At 50.4% G+C, this 13,051-nt stretch overlaps 1 protein-coding gene across 1 annotated transcript; it reads right to left on the bottom strand.

The window, feature by feature from the left end:
• Positions 1 to 438: 438 nt before the first annotated feature.
• Positions 439 to 11,435, bottom strand: pelp1 (proline, glutamate and leucine rich protein 1). The gene is made up of 19 exons (XM_061669529.1): positions 11,261 to 11,435; positions 9,828 to 9,892; positions 9,619 to 9,724; positions 9,407 to 9,556; positions 7,388 to 7,459; positions 7,245 to 7,304; positions 7,011 to 7,167; positions 6,791 to 6,923; positions 6,014 to 6,101; positions 5,848 to 5,936; positions 5,656 to 5,769; positions 4,550 to 4,700; positions 4,306 to 4,459; positions 4,171 to 4,226; positions 3,892 to 4,025; positions 3,617 to 3,719; positions 2,124 to 3,551; positions 1,264 to 1,563; positions 439 to 1,047 (listed from the first exon to the last, which is right to left on the bottom strand). The coding sequence occupies exons 1-19, from the start codon at positions 11,399 to 11,401 to the stop codon at positions 955 to 957; spliced, it is 3,594 nt and encodes a 1,197-aa protein (XP_061525513.1). The 5' UTR covers positions 11,402 to 11,435; the 3' UTR covers positions 439 to 954.
• Positions 11,436 to 13,051: the final 1,616 nt, after the last annotated feature.

Raw genomic sequence — 13,051 nt, 5'->3', positions numbered from 1 at the left:
TAGTTCGCGAAGAGGAGGAATTTTCCCAACACTGCGTCTCGCGTTCCTACATCTCAACAAGTCCATAAATACAGCGTGGAATGCAATTTGTCCAGAAGTGGCGTTCTCCAGTTAGTCTCTTTTTTATGATTATGATAAACGATTGAACTCGCTGAACGCAGGTTGCTATCCATTTAGCCTTCTTTGGAAGTCAAGTTATCAACGCTTATCAATGCCGAGCAGAGTTCAAGGTTTGTCGCTCGATTGGCAAACTCCAGCAACCTGTCAATGCCAACCCTGCCTTCGTGCAAATACTACGCCATGAGGAATATCCGCAATTCATTCAATCCAATAGTAAGTGCAACGGACGGCAGCAAACATTTTCAACTCGCCACAAAAGCGGAGCAACCATTCATCCAAGTGGCTGACATGACGCGGCTCTTGTCGTCTTACCTTGTTGTCGACTTTTTGTGAACGCACGAGAACCCGAGTTGGCGAGACGAAACGTAGCTTGTGGGCGTAGGCCACGCCCACTGCACTCCGGACCCGGAAGTACAGCACACTGCGCACGCGGACACGGGCGCCATCTTGGGACAGTTTGAGAGAAGACGGCTTTTACCTTTCAGCTTCGAACTACATATGACTGCGTCTTCATTTATGTACTTCCTCGTGTTGCTACATGGAAATATGGACAAATATATCGACAGAGCCATCTTTTCAATGCTTTTACTCTTTTTATATCGAAGCGCATGACAAGTGAAGACCGAACACAAGGAACAGAAAAGTTGCCTCAATTCAAGAAAGTCACTAACTGTAGAACAATATACAAAGAAGTGTAACAATGAGGCAAATAAGAGTCTTACAACTCTGCCGTTTGATTAGACACTGACACAGTCAAATAAAAGTCTCGCTTTCCTTTTCCAAAGCGTCGCATGATGAGAAACTGAACGGATAGGCGAGCCTGCATCTTGTTTGCTAGGGGTTCGACCCCGAGGTCGTGACCTCGTCGTCGTCGGGGGGGCAGGCGACAAAATCGGCCAACATGGAGGCAATGGCGTCGTCGTGCGCCTGGGGGAGACAAAATGCGGCCAACGTTCAATCGGATCTATCTAAATAGTTTGTTTCAACCCTTATGGAAGATGTACTGAATAAGGTGATTCAAAAGTATAAATGGTCATTTCCCCCCCCCCCCCCCCCCCCCAATATTTCGCTTGTTCTTGTTCCCGATTCAAGTAAAATAATAATAATAAAATGGACTTCAAATGGAAAGAGTACAATGTTTACCTTTTTCCCGTCAGTGCTTGGTCCCGCCTCTGGGTCCTCGTGCGTGTCGTCTCTCTTGCGCTTGACTCCTTTCCCCTTGTCTCCTTCGCTCTCTTCCGTGCCTCCCCCATCCGTCCCCGCATGCTGCGCGCCTTTGTCTTTTTCTTCCTCCCGGGGGTGCTCTTCGGGGCCCGACGAGGCAGCGGGATCTGCGGGCGGCGATTCGCCGCCCTCGGGAGGGTCCGCTAGGAATTCGCTCTGAAGGACGGGTGGCTGGTCATCGCCCGCGTCCACTTCCTGTGCGGAGGCCGCTGCCGCCACCTGCCGGCGAGGCGAGTCCAAACACAGACTTGAGTTCATCGAGACACACGCGCACATTTCTTGTGCATTATCGTGTGGTGTATATTTTGACTTGACCTTGCTGACAAATCAGTTACTTGGGTTAAAAAGTCTCCAATAACCCAGTACAAAAATGACGTCATTTTCGCAGTTCACTCTTCACGTTTTGTCTGTTAAACCGATTCCCAGCTATTGGCAGACACGCACTCATTGAGATGCCGCCAAATATGTGGTACAGTAATTGGTGTCAGTGACTGAGAGACAAGCCCTGTATGTCGAGGAGCTAAGTTTAGCCTGGGCCGTTAGTGGAAATGGTGTTTTTGCCACATGCGCATTTTCAAGCAAATTTTTCTAATTTAAATACTCGAAGCCATTTGTTTGAAGGGTAATGTAAGTTGAGTTTGAAACGACAGTGTTTGTGGTATCTTTACAGTTGAAACTATTCCTGTCATTAACCGGTATAAACCTAACGGCAGGCAAGGCTCGGTCCCCGCATTCACAAACAATCTATCATTCCCGAACGCTGCGTTGTTTGCGCGTACCCGCTGTTCGGGTTGAAGCTCGGCATCCGGCGGCTCGTGCTGAAAGGCGCCCGCTTCGGTCGCCTCCTCCGGCTCCTCCGTCTCCTCCAGCGCTCCGCCGGTCACACACAGGATCTGAGGCATGGTGGGGTCGTCCATCTTCTCGCTGTCCTCCTCGTCCTCCTCTCCGGCACCCTCCAGGACGCCGATGCTCTCCACCTCGCGCACAAAGGCGCGCTCGCCCGCGACGTCGGCCCTGCCGAGCCGGACCTCCTGGACGCCCCCCGCGGCTTCTCCCGCTCGGAGCGCCTTCTCTTCCTCGCTGCCGGCGGCATTCGCCTTGTCCTCTGCTCCCTCCAACGGAGGCATTGACCCATCTTCATCCCCCTCTTCTTCCTCATCCTCCTCTTCCTCCTCCTCCTCCTCGACATCCTCCTCCTCCAGATCCTCCCCTTCTTCATCAAAGTCATCAAAGTCCTCGCCTTCGTAAAACTCTCCCTCGGGAAAATCGCTGACCTCCTCTTCGTCCTCCTCGTCCTCCTCGTCCAGCTCTTCGTCGTCCTCCATTTCTTCGTATTCCTCCTCCTCATCCGTGCTGTTGATGTTGATGACGGCCGAGTCTTCGTTGTTGCTGTTGGCGGCGGGAAGCCTTCCCTGCGGGGGACCCAGCTGGTTCTGCAGCTGGTGCATCTGGAGGGGCTGCCCCAGGGCTCCGGGGGCCGAGGGCTGCATCAGCATCTGCTGGAGCTGAGGTCTGACGGCCGGCGTCTCGTCCGCGCCGGCCGGCGGGACGAGCGAGACCGCCGCAGAGGCGGGAGGAGCGAAGGAATCGACGGGGGCGGTGGGCAGAGGGGAAGAGGACGAGTTGGCCGGGTCACCGGGGAGGGAGACCCCATCCGTCGCGGCGGGGGGCAAAGCGACGGGCTCGGCGGCGGCGCCCACGGCGCCCGGGTTCTGAGGGGGCACCGCAGAAGACTCGACGGGCTCGCGTACCTCCGCGACGAGCATCCCTGGAGGAACGATGACCACACTGTCGTCGGAGTCGCTGGCCAGCGAGATCTCCACGTCCTCAGCTTCCTCTTTGTCGTAGCGCACAAAAACGGGTCTTTGCCCCTCCGGGAGGCCCAGGCCGGCTGGCTCCGGCTGCCGGTGCGCATGCGGGGACAGGATCGTGTCGCCCGAGGCCAGGCCCGGAACCAAAGACGGGTGGTTCTCCAGGGAGCCCAGCAGACCGAGCGAGCGGCGGGCGGCGAAGGAGCCCGAAGAGGCGGGGCCTCCGAGGAGGGTGGGCAACGGGAGGCCCGGGGTCGGACCCTGGGAGGACGGCAGGACCGAAGCGGAGGGTGTGGCTTTCAGGGTGAGGGGCGGTAAGGGGATGGCGACAGAGGGAGCGCGCGGGTGGACCAGGGAGTTGCAGACGGTCAGCGCCTCGGTACAGAATGAAGACACCTGAAAGGGAAGACGGCGCCACTGAGTCACGTTTTCGTCACAACAACGTCAACGCGGACATCCACCTTGAGGTTGCGGTCCGTGCGTCCTTTGCTGAGGATGGACACGGCGCACGTGAGCGGCGGGGGCCACGAGGGGGACGGGACTAGGACCAGAGCCAGCAACAACCTGAGAGTCAAAACGCGTGACGGTAGATAGACGCGTACAAGCCAAGTCAACGATACAATGCTCCCGCGCTGTACTGTATAGCCGTTAATCATTCATGCCCACGCAGATTATGGAGCTAGCGATTTGTACAGCACACAGCTTACGTTCAAGACCGCGTACATTCAAAGGGTACCTGTAGAGTTCCCGCCGTGTGAGGGCGCCGCCATACTGCCCGCTGACACCCCCTGCAGACTCGGAGGCGGCATTGCAGCTGGACTGCTGCTGCTGCAAGCGCACGCACAGCGGCAGCAAAACCTCATGGAGACGCTAAGGCACAAAATACACGCCAGCAAATATTACAACCCGCAAGCCACCCATCTCGCTTTCAAAACACCAACCAATGCTGAGAGACGACTGGGCCGTCGTTTTTAATCGTCAATACTATAGGTTTCGCTCAACGTGAGGTATTTACCTTGTGCAGATCATCCTTGAGGAGGGTTCCGCTGGTCAGTATGATTTGTCTTAGTGCTTAGTGGAAAATGATGGAAAATGATTGAAACGGGTTCATCATCTGCGAATAAAGTCGGAGAACGTCCGATCGACTCACCCCTCAGAGCTGAAAGGCAGGTATCCTGGTTGGCCAGAGGGTCGCCTTTCCTCTGGAGGGACGGCCCGACCGCATCCGCCATGACCAACGGTTTGGTCCTGCGAGGGCCCGGTTTGCCTCCGGGAACCACGTCAGCCGACAAGCCCGCGCGCAACTACGGGAGCGGGTAAGTAAGAGGACGTTGGCCGGCTTTAGTCATTCTGTGCGCTCGCCTCGAGCGACCTGTATAAAGCGTGCACAACACCTTGACGGACTCGGCCCCGGGCGTAATATCCCCGAGGAGGTGGGCGAAAAGGAGCTCGGTGTGGCCGGAGCTCCCCTGGAGGACGCCAGCGGACGCGCCGGCCACCTGCACCCACGCTTCCAGGCTTCTGTACACAGACACGCGCACCCAGCTGCCGGAAGGAAGGGAAATAGCCCAGACATGACATTTAATTGTGGCCAGGGCACACAAAATGCTCATATGTGGCCACGACGTACGTAGAATGCGCGCGCAAACTATTGGCAAAATAATTCCCAGGCACTCGGGTAAGCAAATGGAGGACACATTCTCTACAAATGCTAAGCAGTGATTTATGAAGTTCTCCTAATTGGTCTAAAAAGGATTATTTACTGCAAATAATCCAACTTTCTTCATCTATCTATGCCGGTGACAAATAGTGACAGGCAGAACAATTAAATGCTTTTCCACTAGATGGCAGAACGTCCAATGAAGCTGAAGTTAGCAACATCTTTGGAAAGTGAGAACTCTTTTTCGAGTACGGAGTCATGCCAAGAGCTACCAGTTTCTCTCTCTCTCTCTCACACTCACACACTCACTCACTCACACACACACACACACACACACACGTTGAAACCACACATTTGCTCAATCACATTAATGATTTCTCACAAAAATTATCAACAATGAAATGTGATACACTTTATTGCCATCAGTCTTTGTAAGTCATCACTTGTACAACATTCCTCGGAGATCACAACGTCCCGTCACCGGTGAACCATTTTTAGAATGGGCCGAAGTCGGTGACATCCGAATGAACACAAGTGTTCCATCGAAACAGGCCCAAGTTTTCCACTGACTACTTGAAGTTGGGAGTAAATGGAGGCGAGCTCTTCCTTCTCTCAGTATACATACTTTTTGTGAGATTTTTCTCATCTTCAAAAAGGGTGGGAAACACTCGGGTAGATGGCCATCACGTATTGCTATTTCCAGTCAAGGTAAGCAAATGGTAATGATATCAAACCCACAAATTAGGGTCCTCCCTAATTCCTTGCCATAAATGAGCATTTTGTGCACACGTTATTAAAAAGAAATTGTGGTTCTCATGTCACGTTTGAGGCGTCAGGTACCTGTAGGCTCTCTGCTGCCCGGGGTCGGCTTCAGGCGGAGGCGTCCAGGCGCTGAGGGTTTGGGCAAAGAGCCTCTGCAGCACAGCGGCGTACTGCGCCATGCCGCTCCGCACGCTGCAGTCGAGAGGACGGGGTCACAGGTCAAGGTCTCAGCGCTTTTCTCGGGCTGCGTGCGCACCACCTTCAACTTACACTGTGAAGAGCGCAGACAAGACCTCCAGTGCGCCGGTGTGAACGGCAGGCAGGAGCAGCAGCCTCACGCTGCCGTCGCCCGTTAAATTCTGATAGGAGAAGCAAAACACGTGCGGATGACTTGCGACTTAACGGAAGCGCGGGTGCGGAGCGTGCGGATGCTCACGATGCTCTTGGGGCCGACGGCGAGAGCTCGACACACCAGGTTGAGAACGGGCCTGACGGGCAGACGCACGGCCGATCCCGGGTCCACCCTGGAGGCACAGCAGTTCACGCCGTTGGCAAAAATACTGCACGCCCGCTTTATTACCGCCCAACAGTTCACACATTTTGATGCCGTCATTTAGGGGGTTTCCAAATGTATCTGTAGTAATAGTGGTTGTTCTCACTTAGCAAAGAGACTATATACCTGTGGGTATTGGCGTTGTTGCAAAGTTTAGAATGACCGTAACATCGATGCGAATTGCCGTTTGCCCATCTATGGTGCCTCACATTGTTGGCATTAAGCGAGCAAATTTTCAGTGGCCAAAATGATATGGTTTGGTTGAAAAATTGTGTTTAAATGTACAATATCTTATTATTTCGTGATGTGTCAGCTGTACAGTAAACTTTCACGGGGACTGACAAATAAACAGCTGGAAACAAGCACACGACGCCTCTTTTTTGGAGACGTGTGCGAGCGAGAACCTTTTCGGTTCCTCGAAATAATGTTCTACAATCATCTCCCATTTCTTGAGAGTGAAAGCGTGAGAACAGGTGTGACGGAATACCTTCAAAAGTGTCTGAATACGTTTAAAAGTCCCCTGCCATCAAATCTGTTATTCTTTTTCTGGGATTTCCGCCTACACGTCACTAGTGCGTCTGGGACTTATCCGCCGCGATAGATGGGGTTCGCTCAACTCCATATGAAAATCGATGTGTTCATAGGTGTGCCTGTGTGTACCTGAGGGTGTGCTTCAGCGCGAGGCACACCGCCACGTATCTGTGCTGGAACTGCAGCGGGAGCAGGGCATCAGATTGGTCGAGATGAGGAAAGCCCAACTCCGCCGCGGGACCTTCGTATTGCGCCGTTCTGTCTGCGGCGGCACACGGCGAAAACATTTCAACGCCTGCGAATGCGCGACGGGCACTAGACGCGGCGGGCGAGCCGAGGGAGCGCGTACCCGATTCCGAGCCCCGGTAGAGGTGAGCTAGCGCGCTATTGGCCGACGCCAGCAGGCAGTGAACCTGATCGGTCCACCGGTCGGCTCGGCCGGCGCCCGACGCTCGGTCGGTGAGGCCGCCCAGGCAGGGGAGGCGACCGTAGCACTGACAAGCCATCTGTCGGGAGCGCAACAAATACACAACGTGACACTTGTCATCGCCTGACGCGACGGCCTGACGCAAGGACGACAAACCTCTTGGCTCTTCTTGTTGGAGCTCTCCATTTTGGAGAGGAAATAGGCTCCCAGCTTGTCCTGAAAGAATCATAACTTATGTTGCAGAAACGTGGGCATTGGACAATGACAAAAAGGCAACAGAAACGTGACGTGCGCGTTACCCGCAGGGATCCGCACGCTCGGGGGTAGTAGGTCATACACGCCGTCATGCCCTCCATGGCCGCCAGCTCGCACTGACATCACAAGAGGACCACAATCAGGAGTCTTCCCCCACAAATAAGGCTGACGGTCTTTCAAAGGTCCCACATTTTGGCTATTTCGACCTCCATAGAGTGACTCTCCAACACGAACTTGGGAAATTCCAGTGAGCTGATTTGAGGCCTTGGCAGAAAAGCGCCTGGAACTCAGGAATGCGTGGGCCATTCGAATTCATATTGCAAATGTTTACTGAGGCACAATACAGACAACATTACATCCCAAATACTAGAGAAAGTCGCTTTAGCAAAATATGTCCCCTTTAAAAGTCCCTATCCATCAAAATCCAATTTTTCGACTGATTTATGTTTAACATAGGTCCAAATGAGTGTGACCTGGTTTAAGTTTGACATCTGTGCGGTTTGTTGATTGAACGCAAAAGAATACAAATCGGCATAAGGTTTGCAAAATGACCGCTGCAGATTCCGTGCATTTGTGGCTGCCATCTTAAGGGAATTTTCTAAAACATGTAAGAAGAAGAACTTCAAGCGCCTCGAAAATCCTCCATAACGAATACATTCACGAAAAAACAATCGCCGACTAAAGCACGACCTATTCTACTTCCCACATTTGTTACATTTGCACTATGTAAGCACAAGTAGTGACAAAGAAATGTCACAGTACATTTTAGTAGGTCAGCTTCGAGAACACGTACAGTCCTGAAATGAACTTCAAGTGAATAACATTCAATATTTGGTGGCATAACCTTTACTTGCAATAACTGCACCAAGCCTGCGACCCATTGACTTCACCAGAATGTTGCATTCTTCATTTGAAATGCCTTTAGTGCAGCCTCTTTCGGTTCTTGTTTGTTTCTGCGAGTTTCTCCCTTCAGTCTCCTCTTCAGGAGGTAAAATGCATACTCTATTGGGTTAATGTCCGGTGATTGACTTGACCTTCCACTTTTCCCCCCTGAAAATTCCTTTGTTGTGTTGGCAGCGTGTTCTGGGTCATTGTCTTGTTGCATGATGAAGCTTCTCCCGATTAGTTTGGATGCATTTCTCTTTAAATTGCAGTTATTGCAAGTGAGGGTTATCCCACCAAATATTGAATGTTATTCACTTGAAGTTCATTTAATCATGTCTGTTCCGATACTCTTGCTCACTTGAAAAGTCAGTGGCTTCAAACTAAAGGTGCTCTGTCCTGAGTTGTTTAACACATCTAGATGTAAATACCATGAAATAAAAGCCGAAATTCTGAACTTTTGTCTCGTATTCATCTTTTGATGTGAAACCCAAATGTCTTCAGTAGACAACAAAAACAAAGGGATTGACCTTGCCGTTCCAATACTTTTGGAGGGGACTGTATGGGCTTAATGGCGGGTAGTTTTGACTGAAACTTTAGTCAGCTAATCGGGGAAGGGGTTGAGGAAATGAAAAGATCGACTGTAGCTGCGGAAACCTCCTACGAGGACGCCAAAGATGCTTTTCTGAGTGAGAATGGGCATTCCGCATCAGGTTAGTATAGTCCCTTAAATTCAAAGCAGCTGTTAAAATCCAAAAAGTCAAGCCTCATTGCGTTTTCAGGTCATAATTGGCAGTAGACGAGGCGGTGGGGCTGGACGCGGAAAAGAACTAGGAAGAAGGAAACCAACGGAAACAGCCGGAGGTATCACCAAGGACCGATCAGAGCAAAGTTGTTTTCCATATTTAAATTAAGAATAACAGCGATACAATCAGAGCAAATCTTATTTACGCATCAAATATTACTGCGAAATCTGTCCGTCTCAATTGCCAGGCGTAAGACGAACTAGAATACCCTGGAAAAGGGCATCCTGGCCATTTCCAACCCAAATTATCCTGGAAACCTGATGAAAGGCCATCAAAGATTATGAAAAAAATAAATAAATCATGGTCTGGACGTGTACACTTTGTTGTTGTTGAGAGGACACGGGGTGAACTTGCTTCCCTTGCATCTTCACTCACCTCGGTCTTAAGGCCCAGCAGTGAGGTGAGGATGCCCAGGACGCAGTTGAGGCCCACCTCCCGCGCCAGCTCGGCCAGCTGAGACGAATACTGCAGCAAGTCTTTCAAGATAGTCACAGCCAGCCGGATGGTCTGAACGGGAGCCTGGGACTGGAGAAGAGCTTTTGAGGAAACCCCACGGAAGACGCGGCAGACAGTGCGCGGCGGCTCACCTGTATGACTTGCTGCAGGGAGCGCAGCCACGAGAGGCAATGCTGTTGGAACAGCTCGCACGAACTGTCCTGGACCAGCACGGACAGCAGACACAGCCCCTCAAACCTGCCAGCACGCACGCACACACACACGCACACACACACACACGGCTTTGTGCTCCAAGCAGCACTGATGGCGTGATGTGACAACAACTGGAGAAGAGACTTACTTGGTTTTGCTGGAACCCAGTTTGGCATTGCTAAAACCAAGCAGACCGCCGACGGCGCTGGCGCCCTGTCACAACATCCACTTGGTTACAGATCACGCACGTTGAACACTTCAGCCACAGCACAAAACAAGTTTTTATCCGCGACTTTGAAATTTCCCTCTCAACCAAGTACACGTGTTGCAAATCTCAGACGTTTCCCCAATTTATATTTGCAAACGTCTCTCAAAAACCTTTAGGTAAGATCATTTTTGCAATGAATAAGATAATCTGTATCATCTATTTTTCTTGCTTTTGCCCAATGTGATATAAACTGATCGACGAACACACTTTTTTTGGCCAGGTCGCTTGCGATGTCACTGCAACGTGCCGTGAATGCTTATATTTTCTGTCATTTCTAATGCCGATTGGATGAATAATGCCAACTTCAAAGCCTCTTATTTATGCCTTACTGTGTATTTCTTTCTGTGTTGGAGTTCAAAATTTTCAAATTAAAATTCGGAATTGATGAATAATAATAAAATAATCCATCCATTTTCTGAGCCGCTTCTCCTCACGCGGGTCACCCAGCTATCTTGGGGCAGGACGGCGGGGTACACCCTGAACTGCTTGCCAGCCAATCGCAGGGCACATACAAACAAACAAACCATTCGCACTCACATTCACACCTACGGGCAATTTAGAGTCTCCAATTCATGCATGTTTTTGGGATGTGGGAGGACAGCGGAGTGCCCGGAGAAAAGCCACGCAGGCACGGGGAGAACATGCAAACTCCAAACAGGCGGGGCCGGGATTGAACCCTTGTCCTCAGAACTGTGAGGCAGACGCTCTAACCAGTCGGTCACCGTGCCGCCTAATAAAATAATAATTGTATGTATATTATATATTATATTATAATATATATATTATTATGTTTAGCAAGCTTTCCAATGATACCAACCTTTTGAAAACAGAATAACGATTAAGCAAGTTTGAAGCTCTGATTCAACAACAAAATGGTCACATCAAAAATGTTGAGCCCGACCGATTTTGGATTGAGAAGTTGGCCAGAAATTGGTGCAATTTTACTGATTCGTAGCTTTCGGACGAAAATATATGCAGTATATATATTTTTTATGACTGGAATGGTCTTTACAAAATATGTCTTATAATACCGGTCGCAATTAAATCAATGAATACTGGAAATTTTACACACCAAAAAAGGGAGGGGGGGGGGGGGGGGGGTACCAATTGGTGTGCAGAGACTATTTTTCTATTTTTACTTTTGCACTTGGGTACATTTCAGTCTGTACCTTTTCACTTGAATAAGTCCTTTTTTTTTTTTTTTTTTTAATTGTACTTTGGTACAGAATGCGAGTACTTTTGCCACCTGAATAACAAAAGCGAGCAGGTTAGCAAGCGGCTAGCACACGGTCGCTAGGTTGGGTTCGACCTACCTGTGTGCGGAGGACGCCATGCTCTCGGTAGTTGTCCAGCAGGCTGGGCAAATACTCCGGACGCTGTTCCTTCAGAACCGACAACAAGCCTTCAGTCAAACGGCCGGTATGCGGCCCATGCAGCCAAGACGACACCGACATCTTGCTGCCTGCCTGCACGTCCGCCGCCAAGGCATGTGACGTCACCAACGCGCGACGGCCGGCTGACGTCATTTACGCGACCCTTTGGGACGCCAATATATTGTGATCGGGAATAAAGTATATTTTTTTCTTGTTCTTTTTTTTGTCATCAGCACCTATATATGACATATAGATTATGGTTAGTTACATATCTCAGGAATGTCTTTTTGTTTCTTAACTTTATTTCGTCAAGAATCTCCTTTAGCGGTTAGACTGATCTGATTTCACTTTTCATTGGAAAAAAAATTATATTGTTTGGTTTATTCCAAAAAGATAAGTGTATCTTACAAATGTAATCATAATTACTGCGAAATTTCATATCCACAAATCCAAATTTAGTTATTCTTTTTATTATTTTGGAAAATGAAAGCAGACAATCTTCTTTTCCTTTGGGCTTGTCCCGTTTGGGGTCGCCACAGCGCGTCATCCTTTTCCATGTAAGCCTATCTCCTGCATCCTCCTCTCCAACACCAACTGCCCTCATGTCTTCCCTCACGACATCCATCAACCTTCTCTTTGGTCTTTCTCTTGCCTGGCAGCTCCATCCTCATCATCCTTTTACCAATATACTCACTCTCCCTCCTCTGGACGTGTCCAAACCATCCAAGTCTGCTCTCTCTAACTTTGTCTCCAAAACATCGAACCTCGGCCGTCCCTCTGATGAGCTCATTTCTAATTTTATCCAACCTGGTCACCGTGAGAGCGAACCTCAACATCTTCATTTCCGCCACCTCCAACTCTGCTTCCTGTTGTCTCTTCAGTGCCACTGTCTCTAATCCGTCCATCATGGCTGGCCTCACCACTGTTTTATAAACTTTGCTCTTCATCCTAGCAGAGACTCTTCTGTCACATCACACACCTGACACCTTCCTCCACCCGTTCCGACCCGCTTGGACCCGTTTCTTCACTTCCTGACCACACTCACCATTGCTCTGGACGGTTGAGCCCAAGTATTTCAAGTCCTCCACCCTTGCCATCTCTTCTCCCTGTAGCCTCACTCTTCCCCCACCAGCCCTCTCACTCATGCACATATATTCTGTTTTACTTCGGCTAATCTTCATTCCTCTGCTTTCCAGTGCATGCCTCCATCTCAATGTATTCCTTTCGCCTCTGCTCGGTCCTCTCAGTGTCCCACTTCTTCTTAGCCAAACTTTTTACCCTTGTATGATTTCCTGTACTGTGAGGTTCCACCACCAAGTCTCCTTCTCTCCTTTCCTGCCAGAAGATACACCAAGTACTCTCCTGCCGGCCTCTCTGATCACCTCGGGCCGCAGTGGTCCGGTCTTCCGGAAGCTCCTCCTGTCCACCGAGAGCCTGTCTCACCTCTTCCCGAAAAGCTGCACAACACTCGTCCTGTCTCAGCTTCCACCACATGGTTGTCTTCTCTGCCTTTGTCTTCCTAATCTTCCTCCCCACCACCAGCGTCATCTTCCACACCACCATCCTATGCTGTCGGTAACCTCCTTCAGATGACATCGTCCGCACAAGATCTAATCCACCCGCGTGCTTCTACCTCCGCTCTTGTCGGTCACCCTATGTTCCTGCCTCTTCTGAAAAAAAGTGTTCACTACAGCCATTTTCATCCTTGTTGCAAAGTCTACCACCATCTGT

Source organism: Phycodurus eques, chromosome 23 (genome assembly GCF_024500275.1).
Source record: "Phycodurus eques isolate BA_2022a chromosome 23, UOR_Pequ_1.1, whole genome shotgun sequence".
In the NCBI taxonomy this organism is placed as follows: domain Eukaryota; kingdom Metazoa; phylum Chordata; class Actinopteri; order Syngnathiformes; family Syngnathidae; genus Phycodurus; species Phycodurus eques.
This window is presented reverse-complemented; position numbering and strand designations above follow the sequence as displayed.

Excerpts from the sequence above, each read along its gene's own strand:
- pelp1 (XM_061669529.1), bottom strand. The coding sequence starts at position 11,401 with ATGTCGGTGTCGTCTTGGCTGCATGGGCCGCATACCGGCCGTTTGACT. Across the intron at positions 4,701-5,655 it reads GGGCAGCAGAGAGCCTACAG|CTGGGTGCGCGTGTCTGTGT; the intron begins GTACCTGACGCC and ends TCCTTCCGGCAG. Across the intron at positions 3,720-3,891 it reads ACACGGCGGGAACTCTACAG|GTTGTTGCTGGCTCTGGTCC; the intron begins GTACCCTTTGAA and ends TTTGACTCTCAG.